The sequence below is a fragment of the Rana temporaria genome, chromosome 7 (assembly GCF_905171775.1).
Source record: "Rana temporaria chromosome 7, aRanTem1.1, whole genome shotgun sequence".
Taxonomy (NCBI): domain Eukaryota; kingdom Metazoa; phylum Chordata; class Amphibia; order Anura; family Ranidae; genus Rana; species Rana temporaria.
This window is the reverse complement of record NC_053495.1, coordinates 200,040,957-200,063,219: the sequence shown is the minus strand read 5'-3', so window position 1 is coordinate 200,063,219 and position 22,263 is coordinate 200,040,957. Positions and strand designations below refer to the sequence as shown.

General features: G+C 45.9%; 1 protein-coding gene across 6 annotated transcripts in view; it reads left to right on the top strand.

Moving 5' to 3' along the window:
• Window positions 1-22,263, top strand: part of PATJ (PATJ crumbs cell polarity complex component) — a 328,942-nt gene that overhangs the window by 33,209 nt on the left and 273,470 nt on the right. For all 6 annotated transcript variants that reach the window (XM_040360804.1, XM_040360805.1, XM_040360807.1 and 3 more), the window contains exons 10-12: window positions 3,939-4,027; window positions 6,429-6,573; window positions 9,394-9,528. In XM_040360804.1, coding sequence (XP_040216738.1) covers window positions 3,939-4,027; window positions 6,429-6,573; window positions 9,394-9,528 — 369 coding nt within the window. The remainder of the gene's footprint in view (window positions 1-3,938; window positions 4,028-6,428; window positions 6,574-9,393; window positions 9,529-22,263) is intronic.

Here is a 22,263-nt window from a genome sequence, read left to right as displayed (position 1 = left end):
GTGGGGAGGATCTTATGTTGTTGGGGTGGGGGGTTTAATTGTTGAGGGAGGGATCTTATTGTTGAGAGAGGGATTTTATTGTTGCTGGCTCCTGGAGGGTCTATTAATGTTGGCTGCTGGGGTGGTATCTTATTGCAGGGGAGGTCAATTGTGGCTGGGAGGGATCTACTGTTGAGGGAGACGGCCACTAGGACGTCCACTAACACACACAGCTCCTTTCTCTATCTGCAAAGAAGAGAGCGTCCTGACCCTCCTGCTCGCCCCCTCCCCCCTCAAGAGGCTTTCTCCACACCAGGGAGACAGCCTCGCATTACTGTGTTGAGTTACAGACAGAAGAACAGGAAGTTAGGATTTCTCAGAAGAAATAAGGACATTTAAAAGCAATTTAGGGAAAAAAATTAATTCCTTTACAACCCCTACATCCGCGCTGGGGGCGGGGCCGAGTGATACAGTGAGCGGCTATGGCTGACGGCTGTATCACGGGAGCGCGCCCCCAAGAGCTCAACACCATGCGAGCTCGCATGAAGGTGTTAAGCCCTTGCTTGGGTGGGAGCCGAGACCCCAGAACACCAGGTTTGGGGCCACTCTGTGCAAAACGAGCTGCACAGTAGAGGTAAGTATAACATGTTTGTTATTTTAAAAAATAGATAGATAGATAGATAGGATATTATATCTATCCTATCTATCTATCTATCTATCTATCTATCTATCTATCTATCTATCTATCTATCTATCTATCTATCTCTTTAGTTCCGTCTTCCTTTTTTATTTTGGTTAAGTAACGCCTCTATTCCCTTCTTGTCATTGTCCCTACATTGCAGTTTCCCTCCCAATACCTTTGGTCTGGCACTGTGTAAAAATACTACACTGGATATAAACAGTCTACATGTTAAAATGTCAGGTTTCTGTGATGTAAAAAAATGAGACGAAGATCAATAATTTCAGAACTTTTTCCACCTTTTTATATTGCAATTATGTTTATTGAAAACATTTATACAACAGTACAAAAGCATCTCAACACATCAGCAACCATTAGCAAATGCAAACTAGGGCCCACATAAATGATACAAGTAATGCAGTGATCTACAAAAATAGAAACAATCCCTGAAAAACCCCAATTTAGTCGATGAACTCATCAACATCGCATATATCTCAGAAATATGGCCTTTGAGTCTATCATAGTGAGTACAAAGGTGCTCCATGGGAGTAGAAGCCGCCTGATCACCCCGACGAGCCAGAGTCTGCACATAATGACGTAATTGAACATATCTATAACATTCCGCTAATGGCATTTGATATTTTTCCTGCAAAGATTGCTCAGTTAGCACACCCGCTCTGTCACAAATGTCTGTTATATGCAGCAAACCCTTATTTGTCCACCATTTCAAAGCAAGAGGATCGAGGCCCGGGGTGAAAGCACTATTCAACACTAAGGGTGCCAATGGAGAGTGAGGCAATTTGAAGTTCTGAGTTCTAGAGACTCTATCCCAAATATCCAATGAGACAAAGATGGACATAAAATAGTGGGTCTATCCTTAAACGGAAGTCACATAATGTGGGATATTTGATGTGGACGACAGGAGTAAGACTCCATGATCATCCATATCGCTTGTGATTGCTTAGAATGGAATCTGGAAAGTTAGGCTAGCTGGGCCGCATAAAAGTATTTCTGCAGATCAGGTAGGCCCTTACGCTTAAGAGTAAACATAGTGCGCTTGTTCACCCTAGGCCTCTTATCCCCCCAAATAAACTGAAGAATTTTCCATTGCAACATTTTCAAATCGCTGTTTACCAAGGCTAGCGGTATCGTACGGAACAAATACAATATCCTTGGTAGGACGTTCATTTTAATAGAGTGAAGTCTGCCAAACCACTATGGGCTTTTTCCACCTTTTAACCATTTAAGCCCCGGACCATTTTGCTGGCCACAGACCAGAGCATTTTTTGCGATTCGGCACTGCGTCTCTTTAACTGACAATTGCGCGATCGTGCGACGTGGTTCCCAAACAAAATTTACGTTTTATTTTTTTTCAAAAACAGAGCTTTCTTTTGGTGGAATTCGATCACCTCTGCGGTTTTTATTTTTTGTGCTATAAACAAAAAAAGAGCGACAATTTTGAAAAAAAAAAACGCAATATTTTCAAATTTTTGCTATAATAAATATCCCCCAAAAATATATATTTTTTTTGTTCAGTTTAGACCGATACGTATTCTTCTACACCTGACATTTTAACAGGGACATGTAGACTTTTTATATCCACTGTACCTCTTGATGTCCATAGGGTGGGAAGTTTGGCATAGTGTAGCTATAAACTTTGCTCAACTGAAATAAGAAAGTGGGAAATGCGGTGTAAGACCGCCAGTCGGCCGCCATCGGTCCCACTCCTAGTTTGTGGGCTCTGTTTGCAAAAACAAAGACCAGCTACTGTGATAGTCTCATGACCGAGATGACCCCTTGTCTTTTACAGGGGAGTCCCCCGGTCATGTAACATGTATATTCTATAAAAATTATATAAAGACATAGCCCATAAATGGCGTTCTACCGATCCTTTAGCGACCACTGGTGTTATGTCACTAATGTATGTACTGGTACTTTTCTATAATTTATGTCTTTATGGTTTATAACCTTAATAAAAAATGATTGGAAAAGAAAGTGGGAAATACGTTTGCATGAAGTGTTCTAATATGACAAGTAACGTTGTACCCTCTGCATTCAGTTTTTTTTTTTTTTTATCTTTTGTCACACCAATAAGACTTCAGATTGCAGGATTTGAGCAGGTATGCAGGTTTTCCCCTTCACTGACGATGCCTGAATGATTCATTCCAATGCATGCCCCCTTCATCACACCTGTGTGTCGTACTTCTTGCCGCTGCATGATGATACATGCGTGTCTTGTCATTGAGTTTTAACTTCACCCTTCCAACCCGGTGGAAGAATTCATCATGACACCAACGATGGGGGGGGGAGGATCCCTCGCTCTGACACCAACGATGGGGGGGGGTACGACTCCTCGCTCTGACACCAACGATTGGCGGGGTACAATACCTCGCTCTGACACAAACGATGGCGGGGGGCTACGATTCCTCGCTCTGACACCAACGATGGCGGGGGGCTACGATTCCTCGCTCTGACACCAACGATGGGGGGGGCTACGATTCCTCGCTCTGACACCAACGATGGGGGCGGGGGGGTACGATTCCTCGCTCTGACACCAACGATGGGGGCGTACGATTCCTCGCTCTGACACCAACGATGGGGGCGGGGGGGTACGATTCCTTGCTCTGACACCAACGATGGGGGGGGGGGGTACGATTCCTTGCTCTGACACCAACGATGGGGGGGGGGGGGGTAGTACGATTCCTCGCTCTGACACCAACGATGGGGGGGGGGTACGACTCCTCGCTCTGACACCAACGATGGGGGGGTACGATTCCTCGCTCTGACACCAACGATGGGGGGGGGTACGATTCCTCGCTCTGACACCAACGATGGTGGGGTACGATTCATCCTACCAGTACCAACAATGCCAATGGAATGGCACTGTTCTTCCTACTGACCACAGGCCCTATGTAATGTTGTTTTTTTTACTCACACGGACTACCAAGCCTGAGGCATTGTTTACTCTTGGGGCATTTTTTATTCTTACTGGCAACCGTTCGGCCCCCGTAAGGTCTGAAGGACAGCAAACTGGCTCTATCGTTTAGAAAGTTTGGTGACCCCCTGGGTTAAAGGACATAGTGAATGAATTACACTGTTTAGGATTTTGAATGTGGTTGTTGGGGACACACAATCCTTTTACTTACCAAACATTTTTTTGGCATCAAATATATATTGACAAAAATATTTTTACACGCACTCACGATTTATTAATATTGTCATTTGTTACATCATTGTTAGGATATAAATGAGCATTAAAGTCCACTATCTCTTTTTTTAGGATCTTCTGGTATTTATGTGAAGGGGATCATTCCGGACAGTGCTGCGGACCAGAGTGGATGCATTAAAGTTGACGACAGAATTGTTGCTGTAAGTAGGCGTTTCTTAAAGGCCTGACCTGGAAATCGTGTGCAGATTTCTATACTTTGTATGATGTTTGGAGCGCAATCTTAAAGCCCAAATGAAGCCACACAGAGAGATACACGGTCAGACATTGTACCAAACCCCTCCGTTTTCATAGTGGAAGGGGGTAACAAGGGAGCTAGAGAGCAGGAGGTCCTGGGAGGAGGGGAAGGGACGATTTGGGTGATATCTTCAGATGAGGTTGGTGACGTAGATGGGGTGAGATTTCTTTCAGTGCTGTCAGCATAGAACAATGCAGTTAGAGGGCAGAAAGCAGCATCTTAAAGGGGGTTGTAAAGGTACAATTTTTTTTCCCCCCTAAATAGCTTCCTTTACCTTAGTGCAGTCCTCCTTCACTTACCTCATCCTTCCATTTTGCTTTTAAATGTCCTTTTTTTTTTCTTCTGAGAAATCCTCACTTCCTGTTCTTCTGTCTGTAACTCCACATAGTAATGCAAGGCTTTCTCCCTGGTGTGGAGTGTCATGCTCGCCCCCTCCCTTGAGGGGGCGAGCAGGGGGGGAGTCAGGACGCTCTCTACGTTGCAGATAGAGAAAGGAGCTGTGTGTTAGTGGGCGTCCTGACTCTCCTGCTCGCCCCCTCAAGGGATGGGGCAAACACAAAACTCCACACTAGGGAGAAAGCCTCGCATTACTGTGTGGAGTAACAGACAGAAGAACAGGAAGTGAGGATTTCTCAGAAGAAATAAGGACATTTAAAAGCAAAATCCAAGGATGAGGTAAGTGAAGGAGGACGGCACTAAGGTAAAGGAATCGATTTTATGGAAAAAAATGTTTACCTTTTACAACCCCTTTTAACTGAGAACAAATACGTATTTTAATTCATTCTTTAACAAAAAACGGTCACAGATTGATATGACAGATTCAATTTGGACTTTAAAGTTCAACACCAACACCATGGCAGTGGGTGACCAGTGTTCCCTATGCGGCAGCAAATGGTCATTGTTCCCTGTGCCGCACCAGATGGCCAATATTCCCTATGTGGCAGCAGATGGTATGTATTGACTAGTGTTCCCCATGCCACAGCAGACCTGGTTTATGTTGAATGCCAGAAGGGTATCAGTTTGAAATCTCTGACTCTGTAGAACTGGCTTTCTAAAATAGTGTTTCTTGGGCCGAATGCAACCCTCTTCTTACTGGGGTAGATTCAGATAGATCAGCGGATCTTTAGATCTGCATAATCTATCTTATTTGTGATCCGCCAGCGCAAGTTTTTGAGGCAAGTGCTGTATTCAGAAAGCACTTGCCTCGAAAGTTGCACCGGCGGATCGTAAATCCCCCGGCGGAATTCAAATTCAGCGGCTAGGAGAAGTGTAGTATTTAAATCAGGCGCGTCCCCGCGCCGATTTAACTGCACATGCGCCGCCGGCTAAATTTCCCAGCGTGCATTGCTCCATATGACGTCGCTAGGACGTCATTGGTTTCGGCGTGAACGTAAATTACGTCCATCCGTATTCGCGAACGACTTGCGCAAACGACGACGTAAAAATTCAAAACTCGGCGCGGGAACGACGGCCATACTTAACATAGGATACGCCGCATATAGCAGGGGTAACTATCCGCCGGAAAAAGCCGAACGCAAACGACGTAAAAAAAAGAAAGCGATGGGCGGGCGTTCGTTTCTGAATCGGCGGATCTCCTCATTTGCATATTTTGTCGCAAGTAAAACACGAAATGCCACTTAGCGGCCAGCGGTAGATTGCAGCCTAAGATCCGACGGTGTAAGTCACTTACACCTGGCGGATCTTAGGGAGATCTATGTGTAACCTGATTCTATGAATCAGTCGCATAGATCCGACCGTCGGAACTCAGAGATACGACGGCGTATCAGGAGATACGCCGTCGTATCTCTATCTGAATCTCCCCCACAGTTTATTTATGGTCCTCCGCTGGTTTAAGTAGGCTCAAGCTTTTCTCTATTTGAAGGCCATACATCCTTACTTGCGTCCTTCTGTGGAAGCCAGTTAGATCTGAGGAAACATGAAAATGGGCATGTAATGTGTAACCACAGGAATAAAGAATACAACAGGATTTTTACATTTCTCCCCGTGGCCTAGTCATGAATTGATGCTCAGAATTTTAAAGCGTATCAACGGTCCATATTTAAAATCATACAGTTCAGGAGACAAACATTTTAAATCCTTACAACTGTGTTATATGCAACTACCTCCAGGTCATTGGACGCTGACAAAAAGAGGCTTCAGGGACATCCCCCCTGTTACCCCTGCCACGCCTCAGTATTTTGCTAGTGTCCTTAGGTGATCTAGAAGAAGGCGTCAGACTAAAGGCTTGGCTGTTTATCTTTTGTCTTTGTCTCTAACTAGAATTTGTTCTTCTTTAAATTTTTAAGGTGGATGGTCTGAACCTACAGGGCACATCCAATGCCGATGTTGTGACTGCATTGCGTAACACCGGACAGACTGTCAACCTGACTCTTTCCAGGGGTAAAGCGCCAACTATTCCCCCGCCTCTGCCAGAGAAGCCTCCAAGCAAAGGTCTGAGTATCTTTCTGTTATGTAATATTTAGAGCTGAACTCTGGCACAAAAATCTTTATTTAAATATTTTCTTAACCACTTAAGCCCCGGACCATTATGCAGGTAAAGGACCTGGCCAGTTTTTGCGATTCGGCACTGAGTCGCTTTAACTGACAATTGCATAGTCGTGTGACGTGGCTCCCAAACAAAATTGGCGCCCTTTTTTTTTTTTTTCCCACAAATAGAGCTTTCTTTTGGTGGTATTTGATCACCTCTGCGGTTTTTATTTTTTGCGCTATAAACAAAAATTGAGCGACAATTTTGAAAAAAAATCAATATTTTTTTTTATATTTTGCTGTAATAAATATCCCCCAAAGAATATATAAAAAAAAAACAACATTTTTTTTCATCAGTTTAGGCCGATACGTATTCTACTTTATTTTTGGTAAAAAAAATCGTAATAAGCGTTTGGTTAGCGTTTATAAAATAGGCGATCGTTTTTATGGCATTTTTATTACCGTATTTATCGGGGTATAGCGCGCTCCGGCGTATAGCGCGCACCCCTTAAGTTGCCCCCATTCCTGTGGAAAAAAATAGTTTTTTGTACTTACAGTTTTGGTGTCTTGCGCGGCGTCCATCGGCGAATCCGGCGTCCGTCTGCGGCTTCGAGTGTCCTCTTCGTCGGGTCCGGCATCCTCCCCGCTCGTTTCCCGCGCCAAGTTTTGAATACTGCGCCAGCATATACCGAGCGCAGTACACTCGGGCAGGCTCGGCAACTGTCGCGCTCACGTCCTGTACGTCCAGGACGTGAGCACGGAAGAAGCCGAGACTGGCCGACTATACCCGAGTGTACTGCGCTCGGTATATGTCGGTGCAGTATTCAAAAACTCGTCGCGGGTATCGGCGTATATCGCGCACACACGATTTTGCCCTGATTTTCAGGGCAAAAAAGTGCGCGATATACGCCGATAAATACGGTAATATTTTTTTTTACTAGTAATGGTGGCGATCAGCGATTTTTTTTTTTTTTTTTTTTTTTTTTTTTTTTTTTTCCATGACTGCGACATTATGGCGGACACATCGGACACTTTTGACACATTTTTGGGACCATTGTAATTTTCACAGCGAAAAGTGCTAATAAAAATTCACTGGTTACTGTGAACCACTAGGGTGCGCTGTGGGGTTAAAGCGGTTGTTCACCTGAAAAGCAAAAGCCATAATGAGCTAGTATGCACCGCATATTAGCTCATTATGAAATACTTACCTCAAAACGAGGTGTAGGGAACTTACCTGGTCCACGCAGAGCGAGATATCATCTTAACTCGGCGTGTCTTCCGGGTATCGCCGCTCCAGCGCTGTGATTGGCTGGAGCATGCGCGCGGGAGATTTCAATTCGGCAAGGTCCGGCGGCTGACGGTCCTTTAGCCGAGGATCCCCGCTGCGCATGCGCCGCTGCAATCAGCGGCGCATTGCGGGGGGAATATCTCCTAAACCAGGGATATGCAATTAGCGGACCTCCAGCTGTTGCAGAACTACAAGTCCCATGAGGCATAGCAGCCACAACCACAGGCATGACACCAAGAGGCAGAGGCATGATGGGACTTGTAGTTTTGCAACAGCTGGAGGTCCGCTAATTGCATATCGCTGTCCTAAACCATATAGGTTTAGGAGATATTCTTTATACCTACAGGTAAGCCTTACCTGTAGGTAAAAGTTATAAAAACAAGTTTACAACCACTTTAAGTGTACCCTAAGGGAGTGATTCTTACTGTAGGGGGGTGTGGCTGGACGTGTGACGTCACTTATCGTTGTTCCCTCTAACACGGAACAGACAATCGGTGACACTGCCACAGAGAACGGGGAAGGTGTGTTTACACTCACCTCTCCCCGTTCTTCAGCTCCTGTGGGACACCGGAGGCGATCAGGCCTGCGGGTCCCGTGGGCGCGGTCACGGAGCTTCGGACTGGGTCCGGCGGCGACCGACCCTCAGCTGGACACTTAAAGGGCAACGTACCTGTACGTGTTTTGTTTTATCCAGCTGTATTTATTCGGCACAACTTATAACATCCAAGTGAAAGATATATCACCAACATGTTAGAAAGAAACAAAAGTCAAAAACGGGATCACTCGGTTTGAAAAGGGATCCCCAACCCCGCCCCCCTCCTCACCTTGTGCACACACCTATGCCTCACAGTGTACCTTTTTGGTGTGTGGGAGAAAAAAAATGCAATCACAGAGAGAAATGCAAACTCCATGCAGATAGTCTTGGTCAGGATTCAAACTGTACTGCAAGGCAGACATGCTATAACCATAACCACAAGTAACGAAAAATACTTTTTACCGAAGCAACACATCATCCCCGAGTTAAAAAGTAACACTACTTTTATTTCTTGCGCCCCGCTGCCACCTTATCTAATTGGCCCTTTGAATTTTTTACACAATACACAACAAAGCTGCCGCGCTCTGCTGGAGGGAGTTTTAGGCACATCACTGTCTACTTCCATGTCCCAGAATCCTCCAGAGCTTTCACTCGTTGGTTTTTTGACATAATTTTCCGATATGTCTGAACTCTGCGTTCCCAGAGCCGTGCCTGAAACCGCACCAAGGTACATGGTTAGCTTAGGTGCCAGGCTCTGTGCCAGACTGTGTCTTTTACTAATTGATGTTACCTGATGCTCTGAGAAGAACCGGCATTTGTTACCCTGATCAGTTATATTGTTTACTTTTATTCTTCCCATCTGAAGTGGCTCGTTATTTGCACGTCTTTCTATCCGTGAGGAAATTTTACTTTGTTGTCCTGACACACAACCTGCTAACATCGATTTTACTTCTGTGTGTAGAAGTGCCAACTGTGACACCGCCTCCGCTGCCTGCCGTTATGCCAATGGCTGAAATAACAGAGGTCCCGGAAAATCCACAACACAATGCAGGGTACCTGGAACGGGCGGATAACTATAGAAATGAGCTTCAAGCAGGTACGCGGACAGCTTCTATTAACCACTTAAGGACCAGGCTTTTTTCTTCGACTTGTTGCTTTCACGTGAAAATCAGTATTTTTTGCTAGCAAATTTCTTAGAACCCCCAAATATATGTATATATAATTTTATTATTTAATTTCAGGTACTTGGATAGCGCTGTCAATTTAGGCAGTGCTTTACATATACATTGTGCATTCGCATCAGTCCGTACCCTCAAGGAGCTTACACTCTAATGCCGCGTACACACAACCGTTTTTCGGGTTCTAAAAAATTAAGTTTTTAAGGGTCTAGAAAAAACAAAGTTTTTTTCAACCCGATCATTAAAACAGCCTTGCCTACACGCGATCGTGAGAAAAAAATGCTCTAGCAAAGCGCGGTGACGTACAACATGTACGACGGCACTATAAAGGGGAAGTTCCATTCGGATGGCGCCACCCTTGGGGCTGCTTTTGCTGATTTTGTGTTAGTAATAGACGATTTGCGCTTTTCAGTCTGTTACAGCGTGATGAATGTGCTTACTCCATTATGAACGCTAGTTTTACCAGAACGAGCGCTCCCGTCTCATAACTTGCTTCTGAGCATGCGCGTTTTTTTTCACGTCGTTAAAGCCCACACACGACCATTTTTTACAACCTTAAAAAAAGAGAATGTTAAAAACGTCGTGAAAAAATAGAGCATGTTCGAAATTTTTAATGGCCTTTTTTTTTTAGATCGTGAAAAATGCTCTGGAGCCTACACACCATCGTTTTTAATGACATAAAAAAATAAGAAACTTAATTTTTTAGAACCCGCAAAACTCTTGTGTGTACGCGAAATAAGGTCCCTAACACACATTCATACATGCACATACTAGGGACAATTTAGACAGGATCTGATTAACCTACCAGCATTTATTTGGCGTTTGGGAGGAAATGGGAGTACCTGGAGGAAACCCACGCAGACACAGGAAGAACTTGATGGCTATAGATAGATAGATAGATAGATAGATAGATAGATAGATAGATAGATAGATAGATAGATATCTATATCTCTCATATATATATATATATATATATATATATATATATCTCTCTCTCTCTCTCTCTCTCTCTCTCTCTCTCTCTCTCTCTATATCTATATCTATATCTATATCTATATCTATATCTATATCTATACATATATATACTCTATCGTACCTTTACAACCCCTTTAAGTAATACACTTCTGTCCAGAAAAAATACACTTTCATGATTAAGAAAAAAAGAACAAAGTTAGCCCAATTTTTTTGTATAATGTGAAAGATGATGTTTTAAGGCGAATAAATGGATACCTAACATGTCTTGCTTTTAAAATTGCGCACACTCGTGGAATGGTGACAAACTACGGTACTTAAAAATCTCCATTGTCAACGCTTTAAAAAAGCAAAATTTAAAAATGAACGGTTACCAGCTTAAAATTACAGAGGAGCACTAGAATTTTTTTATCTCGCTCTAATCATTTTGGCGATACCTTACATGTGTGGCTTGAACACTGTTTACATTTGCGGGCACGACTTGCCGTATGTGTTCGCTTTTGCGCATGAGCACAGGGGGATGGGGTACTTATAAAATAAATAAGAACTTTTTTCTTTATCGTACATCACGGGACACAGAGCGGCATTCATTACTATATGGGTTATATGGAGTACCTTCAGGTGTAGACACTGGCAATCTCAAACAGGAAATGCCCCTCCCTATATAACCCCCTCCCATAGGAGGAGTACCTCAGTTTTTACGCCAGTGTCTTAGGTGTTAGTCATGGTTTAGCTTGCCTCCGCATCCTTGGGATTAGGTGAGCTACCGGTTCTGTCCAAAAAAGCCTCAGCGCTAAAGTGGTCAGTAACCGGACCCCAAACCCTTGGGGTATAGCCCATAATGCTTTTCTTTTTAGAGAGCTGGACCCTGGGCCCAGAACTTAGAAACCTTTGGGTACCTAAAGTTTTCTGTTGCCAGGGTGCTATATGGGCCCAGGACAGTGGATCCTTCATAGGAACCCAGGGCCTGAAGGTCTAGACATCCCCACGGAGATGGGGGAAGATTGGGCCTCTTGCTTGGCAAAGTCCTGCGGCATGGAGCAGGTAAGTGAGGGGAAAACTTGCGGAACTTGGTTCTTAGCAGGTTTTTTTCTGGGGGGTCACAGGGGACATGCCTAAAGTTATGCACTGCATCTGGCAAACTAGTCACATATCATAAAGATAGGATGGCTCTCTATGTATTATTCCCCATAAGATGTGACCTCCCTTGTAGTGTTGGAAAAGCATTGAGTGGGGCCTGTGTTATATAAAAATATATGTGTGTGTCAGAGAGCTTTTGCTTACCTGCAGGCCTCCAGGCGATGCTCCATTCAGTCTTCCTCCTCAGAGCCTGCAAGCAGGCAAAACGCTGACCTCCTCATGGTTCCAGGCTGCAGGCTGCAGTTTGCTGGAACAGAGAGGTCCCTTCCTCCCAAAATCCCCCCCCCTTCCCCCTGTCGGGAGGGGCATTTCCTGTTTGAGGTTGCTGGGGGGGAAGGGCGGGTCAGTGGCTTAAAGGAAGGGGCGGCCCTTCCTTGTTTGTTCCATCAATACTTTGGAACTGAGGAGAAAGACCAGAGCGGCAGCACGGGGCGCCGAGGACACACAGTGGCCAGAAAGGATATTGCAGTCTTCAGAGGACTGTTTTGTCAAGCCTAGAAATAGGCTGTTTCTTTTCCATCTCATAGTTTTTCTTTGCAATACTACTCAGGGGGACAGAATGTTTTTTCTTTCCTGGATTTGAAACAAAAACGAAAAAAAAAAAAAAAAAAAGTCATCTAGGGGAGAGGAAGCATTTTTTTTATCCCCCAAACAGGTGTTTGGACAATTAACTTTTATAGTTCCAAATACCAATAGGTAGCAGGTGTACCTCGGTATTGTACCATGGTATGCCGCTGTTTTCCCTACAGGGAGCCTTGGGGCCATCGGGATCTGGGGCTGGAGCTGACGCGGGTCAGTCCAACCCTAAGATGGTCACGGAGGAGGTATTACTCACCTCTTTAAAAGAGATGCAGAAAAGCATGGGAAAAATGATATCCGCAGCTATGCGGGGCAGTAAGCGGAATAGATCTCCGTCGCCCGAGCGCGGACCCTCAGAAGAGGAGGTCCTTTCCTCAGGGGAATTGGACGACCTCTTGGACACGGACCAAGTAGGTTCAGGGATCGAAGACCCGGATACAGAGGAGTCTGGGGCAGTCTCCCTGAGGGAGAGCTGGTGGATTCAAGGATTGTCGGACTTGGTCCATAGGACATTCAACTTGCCAGTACCAGATCTCCAGGTATCGACGGTTTCAGCTTTGGGCTCACTGAGGGCGCCTCAAAGCAATGCTGTGTTTCCGATCCATCCTCTATTAGAGGGAATTTTGTTCCAAGATTGGAACAAGCCAGATAAGATCTTCTTACCACCTAAAAGGTTCTCTGTCCTATATCCTATGGAAGAAAATTTTTCCAAAAGATGGGCTACTCCTGCAGTGGACGCAGCCATCTCATGTGTTAACAGATCGTTAACATGCCCTGTAGAAAACATACAGGTGTTCAAGGATCCAGTTGATAAGCGCTTGGAAGCACTACTTAAGAACTCCTTCACTACTGCTGGGGCAGTAGTACAGCCAGCTGTGGCTGCGATTGGGGTCGCTCAAGCATTATCGGATCAATTTAAGCAGATGCTTAAACTTATTCCGGCCCAGCAGGCAGAAAAATTTTCGGATGTCCCTAAGGCCATATGTTTTACGGTAGACGCAATCAAGGATTCTATCCAGCAAGCGTCACGTTTATCGTTATCCCTTATCCATATGAGAAGACTCTTATGGTTAAAAAGCTGGGAGGCTGAGCCCCCATGCAAGAAGCTCCTGGTAGGGCCCTTCCATGGAGGACGACTCTTCGGAGAAGACCTAGATAAATACATTCAGACCATTTCAAACGGCAAGAGTACTCTCTTGCCAACTAAGAAGAAGTATCAGGGGCCTGCGTTTAAACGACAGTATTCCCCTGGGCAGGGGCCCTCTAATGCCAAGCAGTATCGACGGCCTCCTGCAAAAGCAAACTTCGGCCTCAACAGCAGATCACAAGGACAGGCTGTTAGAGGCAAAAGGCAGTGGTTTCGCAAACCAGCAAAACCAGCCCCCAAGCCAACCTTATGAAGGGGCGCCCCCACCCACGAAGGTGGGGGGAAGGCTGCGACTCTTTTCAGAGATTTGGGAAGCCAGCATTCCCGACGAGTGGGTACGGTCTTCCGTGGCCACAGGCTACAAATTAGATTTCCTAAGGTTTCCTCCTCCTCATTTCCAGAAGTCGAGGATTCCAAACGATCCGGAAAAGGGAGCCGCATTAAGATCGGCATTAGATCATCTACTTTCCCAGGAAGTAATAGTAGAGGTACCAGTCCTGGAACAGGGGCTAGGTTTCTACTCCAACCTATTCATCATCCCAAAATCCAATGGAGATGTCAGGCCAATTTTGGACCTAAAGATGGTAAATGCATATCTAAAGATCCGCTCATTTCGGATGGAATCCGTGCGGTCAGCAGCTGCCACACTCCAGAAGGACGACTTCATGGCGTCCATAGACATAAAGGATGCCTACCTTCATGTTCCAATTTATCAGCCACATCAAAGATATCTACGCTTCATGGTGGCTTCGCGTCACTTCCAATTCGTGGCGCTTCCCTTCGGGTTGGCTACGGCCCCCCGGGTGTTCACGAAGGTCCTAGCTCCAATCCTAGCCAAACTAAGGATCCAAGGGGTCACGATCCTAGCATACCTGGACGACCTCCTAGTCATAGATCACTCGTCTCCCGGCTTGGAGCGAGCAGTGGCCCTCACGGTCCAATACCTCGAGAGGTTCGGCTGGGTCCTAAATCGAGAAAAGTCAGCTTTCCAGCCCACAAAGCAGTTGGAATATCTCGGCATGAGATTAGACACAGAACAACAAGGAGTGTTCCTACCTCTGAGGAAGGTAAAAGCCATCAAGGAATTAATCCTACTGGTTCTAAGCAAGAAAGAACCGACTATTCGCCTATGTATGAGGTTACTAGGCAAGATGGTGGCCACATTCGAGGCGGTACCATACGCCCAGAGCCACACTCGCATCCTACAGGCAGCCATCCTGTCAGCATGGAGCAGAAGGCCACAGGCCTTGGATATCCCGTTGCCGCTCTCATCAAGAGTCCGACAAAGTCTGTGTTGGTGGTTAGACCCTCAGAATCTACTGAAGGGGAGGTCTTTCAGCCCAGTGGCTTGGAAGATAGTGACCACAGACGCCAGCCTGACGGGCTGGGGAGCAATTTTGGATGGTTGCACTCGCCAAGGTACTTGGGCAAAGCCAGAGAAGCAGTTGCCCATCAACATCTTGGAGCTCAGAGCTGCTCGACTAGCCCTCAGGGCTTGGACGTCAAAATTGCAGGGGTTCCCGGTGAAAATTCAATCAGACAATGCCACGGCCGTGGCATACATAAATCACCAAGGGGGAACCAGGAGTCAAGCCGCTCAGAGAGAGGTGAGCTTGATTCTTCTATGGGCAGAGGCTCATGTGCCCTGCATATCGGCAATATTCATTCCAGGAGTGGACAACTTTCAGGCGGACTTCTTAAGCCGCCAGACTCTATGGCCGGGGGAATGGTCTCTGCATCCACTAGTCTTTCAAGCACTCTGCCAAAGATGGGGAGTGCCGGACGTGGATATCATGGCATCGAGACTCAACAAGAAACTAGACAGGTTCATGTCCCGCTCAAGGGATCCGATGGCCTGCGGAACCGATGCGTTGGTTTGCCCTTGGCATCAGTTCAAACTTCTTTATGCGTTTCCCCCGCTCCAGTTACTACCCCGCCTGCTGCGCAGGATCCGGGTGGAGCACATACCAGTCATCCTGGTAGCTCCAGCATGGCCCAGAAGGGCATGGTACTCACTAATCTTAAGGATGGTAGTGGGAGACCCTTGGACTCTTCCTCTACGGCCAGACCTGCTATCGCAAGGTCCGATCCTCCACCCTGCCTTACGGCATCTAAATTTGACGGCCTGGAAGCTGAATCCCTGATTCTCAGGGGTAGAGGTCTGTCTCAGAAAGTAATCTCTACCCTAATCAGAGCCAGGAAACCGGTCTCTAGGGTGATTTATTACAGGGTCTGGAAGGCCTATGTAGGCTGGTGTGAGTCCAAGCGATGGCTTTCTCGCAAATTTACCATCGATAGAGTATTAAGTTTTCTCCAGCTAGGAGTGGATAAAGGATTGGCATTAAGCACAATCAAAGGACAGATTTCTGCTCTGTCAGTGTGGTTTCAGCGGCCGCTGGCCACCCACTCGCTGGTTAAGACCTTCCTTCAAGGGGTCTTACGTATTAGACCTCCAGTTAAATCCCCGCTTTGTCCGTGGGATTTAAATCTTGTTCTGTCAAGTTTACAGAAACAACCGTTTGAGCCGTTGGCTGATATTCCTTTGGTTCTACTGACAAGGAAGTTAGTATTTTTGGTTGCCATAGTTTCCGCAAGAAGAGTTTCGGAGCTGGCAGCCTTATCCTGTAAGGAACCATATCTTGTTTTTCATAAGGACAGGGTCGTTCTCCGCCCTCATCCTTCCTTCCTTCCGAAGGTCATATCCAGTTTTCATTTGAACCAGGATTTGGTATTACCATCCTTCTTCCCTAAACCTACTTCCAGAAAGGAAGGGTTGCTGCATACCTTGGATATTGTCAGGGCCATGAAGGCCTATCTTAGAGCTACAAAGAAGATCCGGAAGACAGATGTGCTGTTCATTCTACCGGATGGGCCCAAGAAGGGGCAGGCAGCTGCAAAGTCCACCATTTCTAGGTGGATTAAGCAATTAATCACTCAGGCCTACGGCTTGAAAGGGTTGCCTCCTCCAGTATCATTAAAGGCTCATTCTACTAGAGCCATGGGCGCCTCCTGGGCAGCACACCACCAGATCTCTATGGCTCAAGTTTGCAAGGCGGCAACCTGGTCTTCTGTCCACACGTTTACAAAATTCTACAAGTTGGACGTAAGAAGGAATACTGATACTGCCTTCGGGCAGGCAGTGCTGCAGGCTGCAGTTTGAGACCCTCGGATTCCGGGGGCTCCTCTTGTTCGAGTTAAATTTAAAAATTTTATTTTTCTCAACTAAGTTGGATTTATTATGATTTGAGTATATCTCTAAATTAAATCCTTTTGTCTTGGAGATGTTCTCCCTCCCCTCATTGTAAGCATTGCTTTGGGACATCCCATATAGTAATGAATGCCGCTCTGTGTCCCGTGATGTACGATAAAGAAAAAGAGATTTTTAATACAGCTTACCTGTAAAATCTTTTTCTTGGAGTACATCACGGGACACAGAGCTCCCACCCCTCTTTTTTGAGGACCATTTTGGGAGGCATACTGCTTGCTACAAAACTGAGGTACTCCTCCTATGGGAGGGGGTTATATAGGGAGGGGCATTTCCTGTTTGAGATTGCCAGTGTCTACACCTGAAGGTACTCCATATAACCCATATAGTAATGAATGCCGCTCTGTGTCCCGTGATGTACTCCAAGAAAAAGATTTTACAGGTAAGCTGTATTAAAAATCTCTTTATTTTTTATTTTATTTTTTTACTGTCCCTTTCAATATATTTTTATAATTTTTTTGATCACTTTTATTGCTGCCACAAGGAGTGTAAATATCCTTTGTGACAGAAATAGTCACGGGTCAGGTGTGTTTTTGGAGGGATCTGGAGTTTATAAGGCCCCCCAAATCCCTCCTTTGCACTTAAAAGCATTGAAAACGCCAAGTTTGGCTGTTTTGAATACTCTTTTTTTTAATTTATTTTTTTGTCGCTTTTAACCCCTTCCCGTCCACGCTATAGCCGAAAAACTGCTACAGCGCGGGCCTTTATTGCCGGAAAGGCGTCCATGTACCCCCTCCCGTGCTTGAGTGGCTTGTGTGCCCCGCTCTGTGATCAGCGAGTCAAGGAGACACAGCTGATCAGAGGTCGCAGTAAGGGATCGATCCCAACCCCTCTACCACATGATCAGCTGTCAGTCAATGACAGCTGATCACCTGATGTAAACAGAGCTGGTAATCGGGTAGTTTTTCTCCTCATGCTGACAGCTGGAGCCACAATGACGTCATCTGCACATGGGCGCGGGATCTGCCATTTACAGCACAAGGCTCTGGTGTGGTCATTCCTTCAGTACGCATACATCAGTGACATCACTGGCTGCATGTACAGTAAATATTTCCTAAACGGCGCACGTTTTGGTGATATATTTACAGTACCTATAGGTTAGCCTTATTATAGGCTTACTTATAGGTAATATTTGTGCATGGGAGTTAACTCCTGCTTTATGGAGATTCACCCTCTTTATTTCTCCTGTTTACCATTATCCTTGAAAGGGAACGTAAAGAAAATCCCAAATTTTGCATTGTCCCCAGAAAAGTAATAGTGGGGAAATCTTCCAATGGGGACACTAGTTCTGGTGACCTGGGGGTCCCCAAGAAATTGCTTTAATTTGCAGGGATCTCCTCTCCCTTTCTTTTTGGTTATGTGGCAGGAATTGAAGGTAAATCTCCGCAATGGGACACAGAGAAAATATATGGTGGGTTATAACCCTCCTTTGCTCTATCCAAAATGGGGGGGGGGGGGGGTTGCCTATAGTTCTACTTTAAAGCGGATGTCCGCTGAAAAAAAAAATATTAAGTCAGCAGCTACAAATACTGCAGCTGCTGACTTTTAATATCGGCACAATTACCTGTCCTGGAGTCCAGCACCATCCGCAGCAGAGGACGAGCAATAGCTCGTCACTCTGCCCCCGTCCCCCCCCCCACCATCCTCGGTGAGGGAACCAGGAAGTGAAGTGCTCCGGCTTCACTGCCCGATTTCCTACGGCGCATGCGCGAGTCGCGCTGCGCCTGCTGATTGGCTCCCGCTGTGCTCTGGGAACCGAGTGTTCCCAGAACACAACAGGGGGTGGGGGGGCGGGAGGTGACGTCCTGCCCGCAGACTGTGGCAGGAAGTGGGTGCAAAAACCTGTCTTTAGACAGGTATCTGCACCCCCCTCCCCCCTGAAATGTGACACCGGAGGGGGGGAGGGATCCGATCAGCGGGGTGTTCAACTTTAGGGTGGAGCTCCGCTTTAAGACCAATGGTTTGTATGGTCACAGTTGACACTGCCAGCTGCCACAGAGAAAGTTAACTGGGGAAGCCTATCAATATTTTGCTAGGAGGCCCCATGATTCTTAGTCTACCCCATAGTGCTCTGGGAATCCTTTGTATGTATTAAATGTTTATTAGTAAAACAAAGTATTATTTATTTTCATTTGTAGATATGACCATAAAAAGCATCAATAAAACAGTAAAGAAAAACTGGCTTACAGCGCAGTTCCACACAATTTTATAACTTGGCATTATAAGCATTCTTGCAGCGTAATCTTCTTTTTGTAATGGAATTTTTATTATTTTTTTCCTAAAGGTTACCTGGATATTCCAGATTCTAATGGAGTTTCTGGTCTCCGCCACCCGTGGAAATATCCGGCGGCGCACTGTCTCCTGGGAGCTATGTGTCAGAATTCCCAGGAGTCGGTGTGGATGGCCGCCACTCGTTATCTCGATATTCCGAAACCGGAATTGATGCAATGACGCCAGTGATTATCTTGGTTGCCATCACAACTGGGGCGGGCACATCCAAGGCCGCCTCTCGTTGTGGCAATGTTGGAAGTGTACGGCGCTGCGTGCTGTACGTACTGTGCATGCGCGAGAACGGACGGTGCATGCTGGTCGCTCGGCTGCACCGAAACCCAAAAGATGGTGCTTGTGGGCTTCACATGCCCACAAGCAATATGGAACATGCCAGGGAGAGAATAATCAAATATATCCTATGATCGGAAATCGGCATTCGAGCGTCGACCGATCTGTAATATGCAAGTCTTCTAACTAATAGTATTTAAAAAACGATTTTTTTTTTTTGCAAAAAAAAAAAAAAAAGTTTTATATAGTAGGAACTCCGCTTTAAAGTGCAAAAATAACCGAAACTATTATAGTTTTCCTTATGGCGCCTTTCACAAGGGGCAGATCCGCTGGACTGATTCCGCCAGCTCAGTGGGAGATCGCTCCGTTGATCATCACTGAGCAGGTAGATGACAGGTCTGCCTGCGCTCATTGTGCAGGGATGGGCCTTTCAGAGTTCCGCTGTTTTCTATGGGGAGATCGCATGAAAACGGAAATCCGCCAACGTATCGCCATCCGTCTGTTTTGAGTGGATCTTGTCGGATCGGATGGCAGGCGGGTCTCACTGGACACATCTCCGCTGACATCCGCCTGCCCATTAAAGTTAATGGATGGCTCGCTCGGATCCGCCTGAAAAAAAATGGACAGGCAGATCGATTGCGTGAAAGGGGCCTAACGCCCCTTACAAAGCCGTGGAATTTTGTCCGAAGGGCATTGGCCTTGTTCTGCATACAAACGAACTACGTGGTTTTTCTGCTCTGTAGCGCCACCCTTTGGGCAACTTCTGCTAATGTCTTATGGTTAGCATTGCTTCTGAGCATGCGTGTTTGGATTTTTTTTTCTGACGGACTTGTGTACACACAATCTGAGATAATCCGACAACACACAATTGTTGTCGGAGAATTTTAAAGCATGCTATCCCACATTTGTTGACAGAAATTTCGACAATTGTCTGATGGAGCATTGTTAGATTTTGAATTTATTACTATTCTGTGTGATAAAAGTTTCTAAAAATCAATATTTAAACATGGTAGTTTTGAGGTTTGTTGAGGACAGATGAAGGTCAGTTGCTGTGTAGGTTACATGTATTTTTGGAGTTCTACGTCAAGACAATGGGTGGAGATGTGTTGCTTAATATATACAAGTGGGTGTTACGTTTGTGACAGGAGCTCACCACCTTTCTTGGAGCTATTCTAAAAGAAATTATGCTTAACTTGGCTTTTAAAACAGTATAAGAATCCATGTGGTTTGAGTAGCTAGCTAGGAAACTCCGGGGTCACCCGACCCTACAGGGAGATGGGGGTAGGAAGCCCACACAGCAGGAAGCTTTCACTATGGAAGCCGAGCAGAAAGACGTACCATCATAACATCTATTTCCTCCTTCTGAAACCTTATGAACTACCATCTTGCCATGTGTTATCAGCTGCCAATATGTAAGCATTGGGGCAGATCCACAGAGAGAGTACGCTGGCGTATCTACTGATACGCCGGCGTACTTTCAAATTTCCCGCGTCGTATCTTTAGTTTGAATCCTCAAACCAAGATACGACGGCATCTGGGTTTGATCCGACAGGCGTACGGCTTCGTACGCCTTCGGATCGTAGATGCAATACTTCGGCGTCCGCTGGGTGGAGTTTGCGTCGTTTTTCGCGTCGGGTATGCAAATTAGCTATTTCCGACGATCCACGAACGTACGCGCTGCCGTCACATTCTCTTACGTCATCTCTAGTCGGCTTTTTCCGGCGTATAGTTAAAGCTGCTTTTTTGCGGCATATAGTTAGATTTGCCTTGTTAAGTATGGCCGTCGTTCCCGCGTCGAAATTTGAATTTTTTTCTTTTTTTTGCGTAAGTCGTCCGTGAATCGGGATGGAGGTAAGTCACGTCTAAGTTTAAAAAATTATGTCCTTGCGACGTCATTTCGCGCAATGCACGGCGGGAAATTTAGGGACGGTGCATGCGCAGTTCATTCGGCACGGGGACACGCTTCATTCAAATGAAACACGCCCCCTACTCGCCGATTTGAATTAGGCGCCCTTACGCCGCGAGAGATAGACTACGCCGCCGTTACTTACGGCGCAAATTCTTTGAGGATTCGAAGTTTAAAAATGTAAGTTACATTGGCGTAGCATATCTTCCATACGCTGCGCCCGTGCAGATCTCTGTGGATCTGCCCCACTGTCTTTTGCCTGTCCTTCTTGAAGAATAAACTTCGTAATTATGAAATCCTAAATCTTGTATATTGGGAACAAAGCGTCTGGAAGAAGAGACTATTGACATAACACATGACACGTATCAAAAATGTCCCCTCTTTTCCCCATTCAACAAGCGTACAAACAGATTTCCCGTCAAAACCCTTCCATCACACAATTCACACAATTCCCGTCAGAAAATCCAATCGTGTGTACGAGGCATTGGTCTCTACTGCTCTTTCTGTCCCTTCATCTTGGCCGTTCTGTGCACCTTATTCTACATGACGGTCTATGTCCGTGTTTATCATCGTTTTTTTTTTTTATGTTCCCACTTTAGTTCAGCGCCCTTGCACAGATGGGTTGTGTCGCCACTAATGAGCATCCTGCGAATAACCTCCTCCCCCTCTTTTCTTGCCCACAACAGAAACGAAAGAGTAGATCTTTTTAATTCAGCTCTCGTTTTCCAGACGGTGGAGGAGATTCAGAACTTTCCTAAGTTGAATATGACTTAAACAGGAACATTAGACCTGCATTAAGCTCCTGGCCGGGGTCAAACATAGGACAGCCATCTACGCTGCGCCTTCCCAGCCCCATCAGACGGCCTTACTTATGCAGCAGAGGCCGTATTACAGTCATGTAAGGAAGCAGAAAGGATCGAGATGTCAGGGCTGTTGAGATCCTACGGACGACTGGTTCGGAACTGACTCCTAAAACAGGTCTCCAGTTACTCCCTGGCCTAATTAAACCAGAAAGGCTTTAGCGCTGCCAGATGTATAAATGATGTCCACGATTGTACGGTACTGATAGGCTCCCGTGATAACAA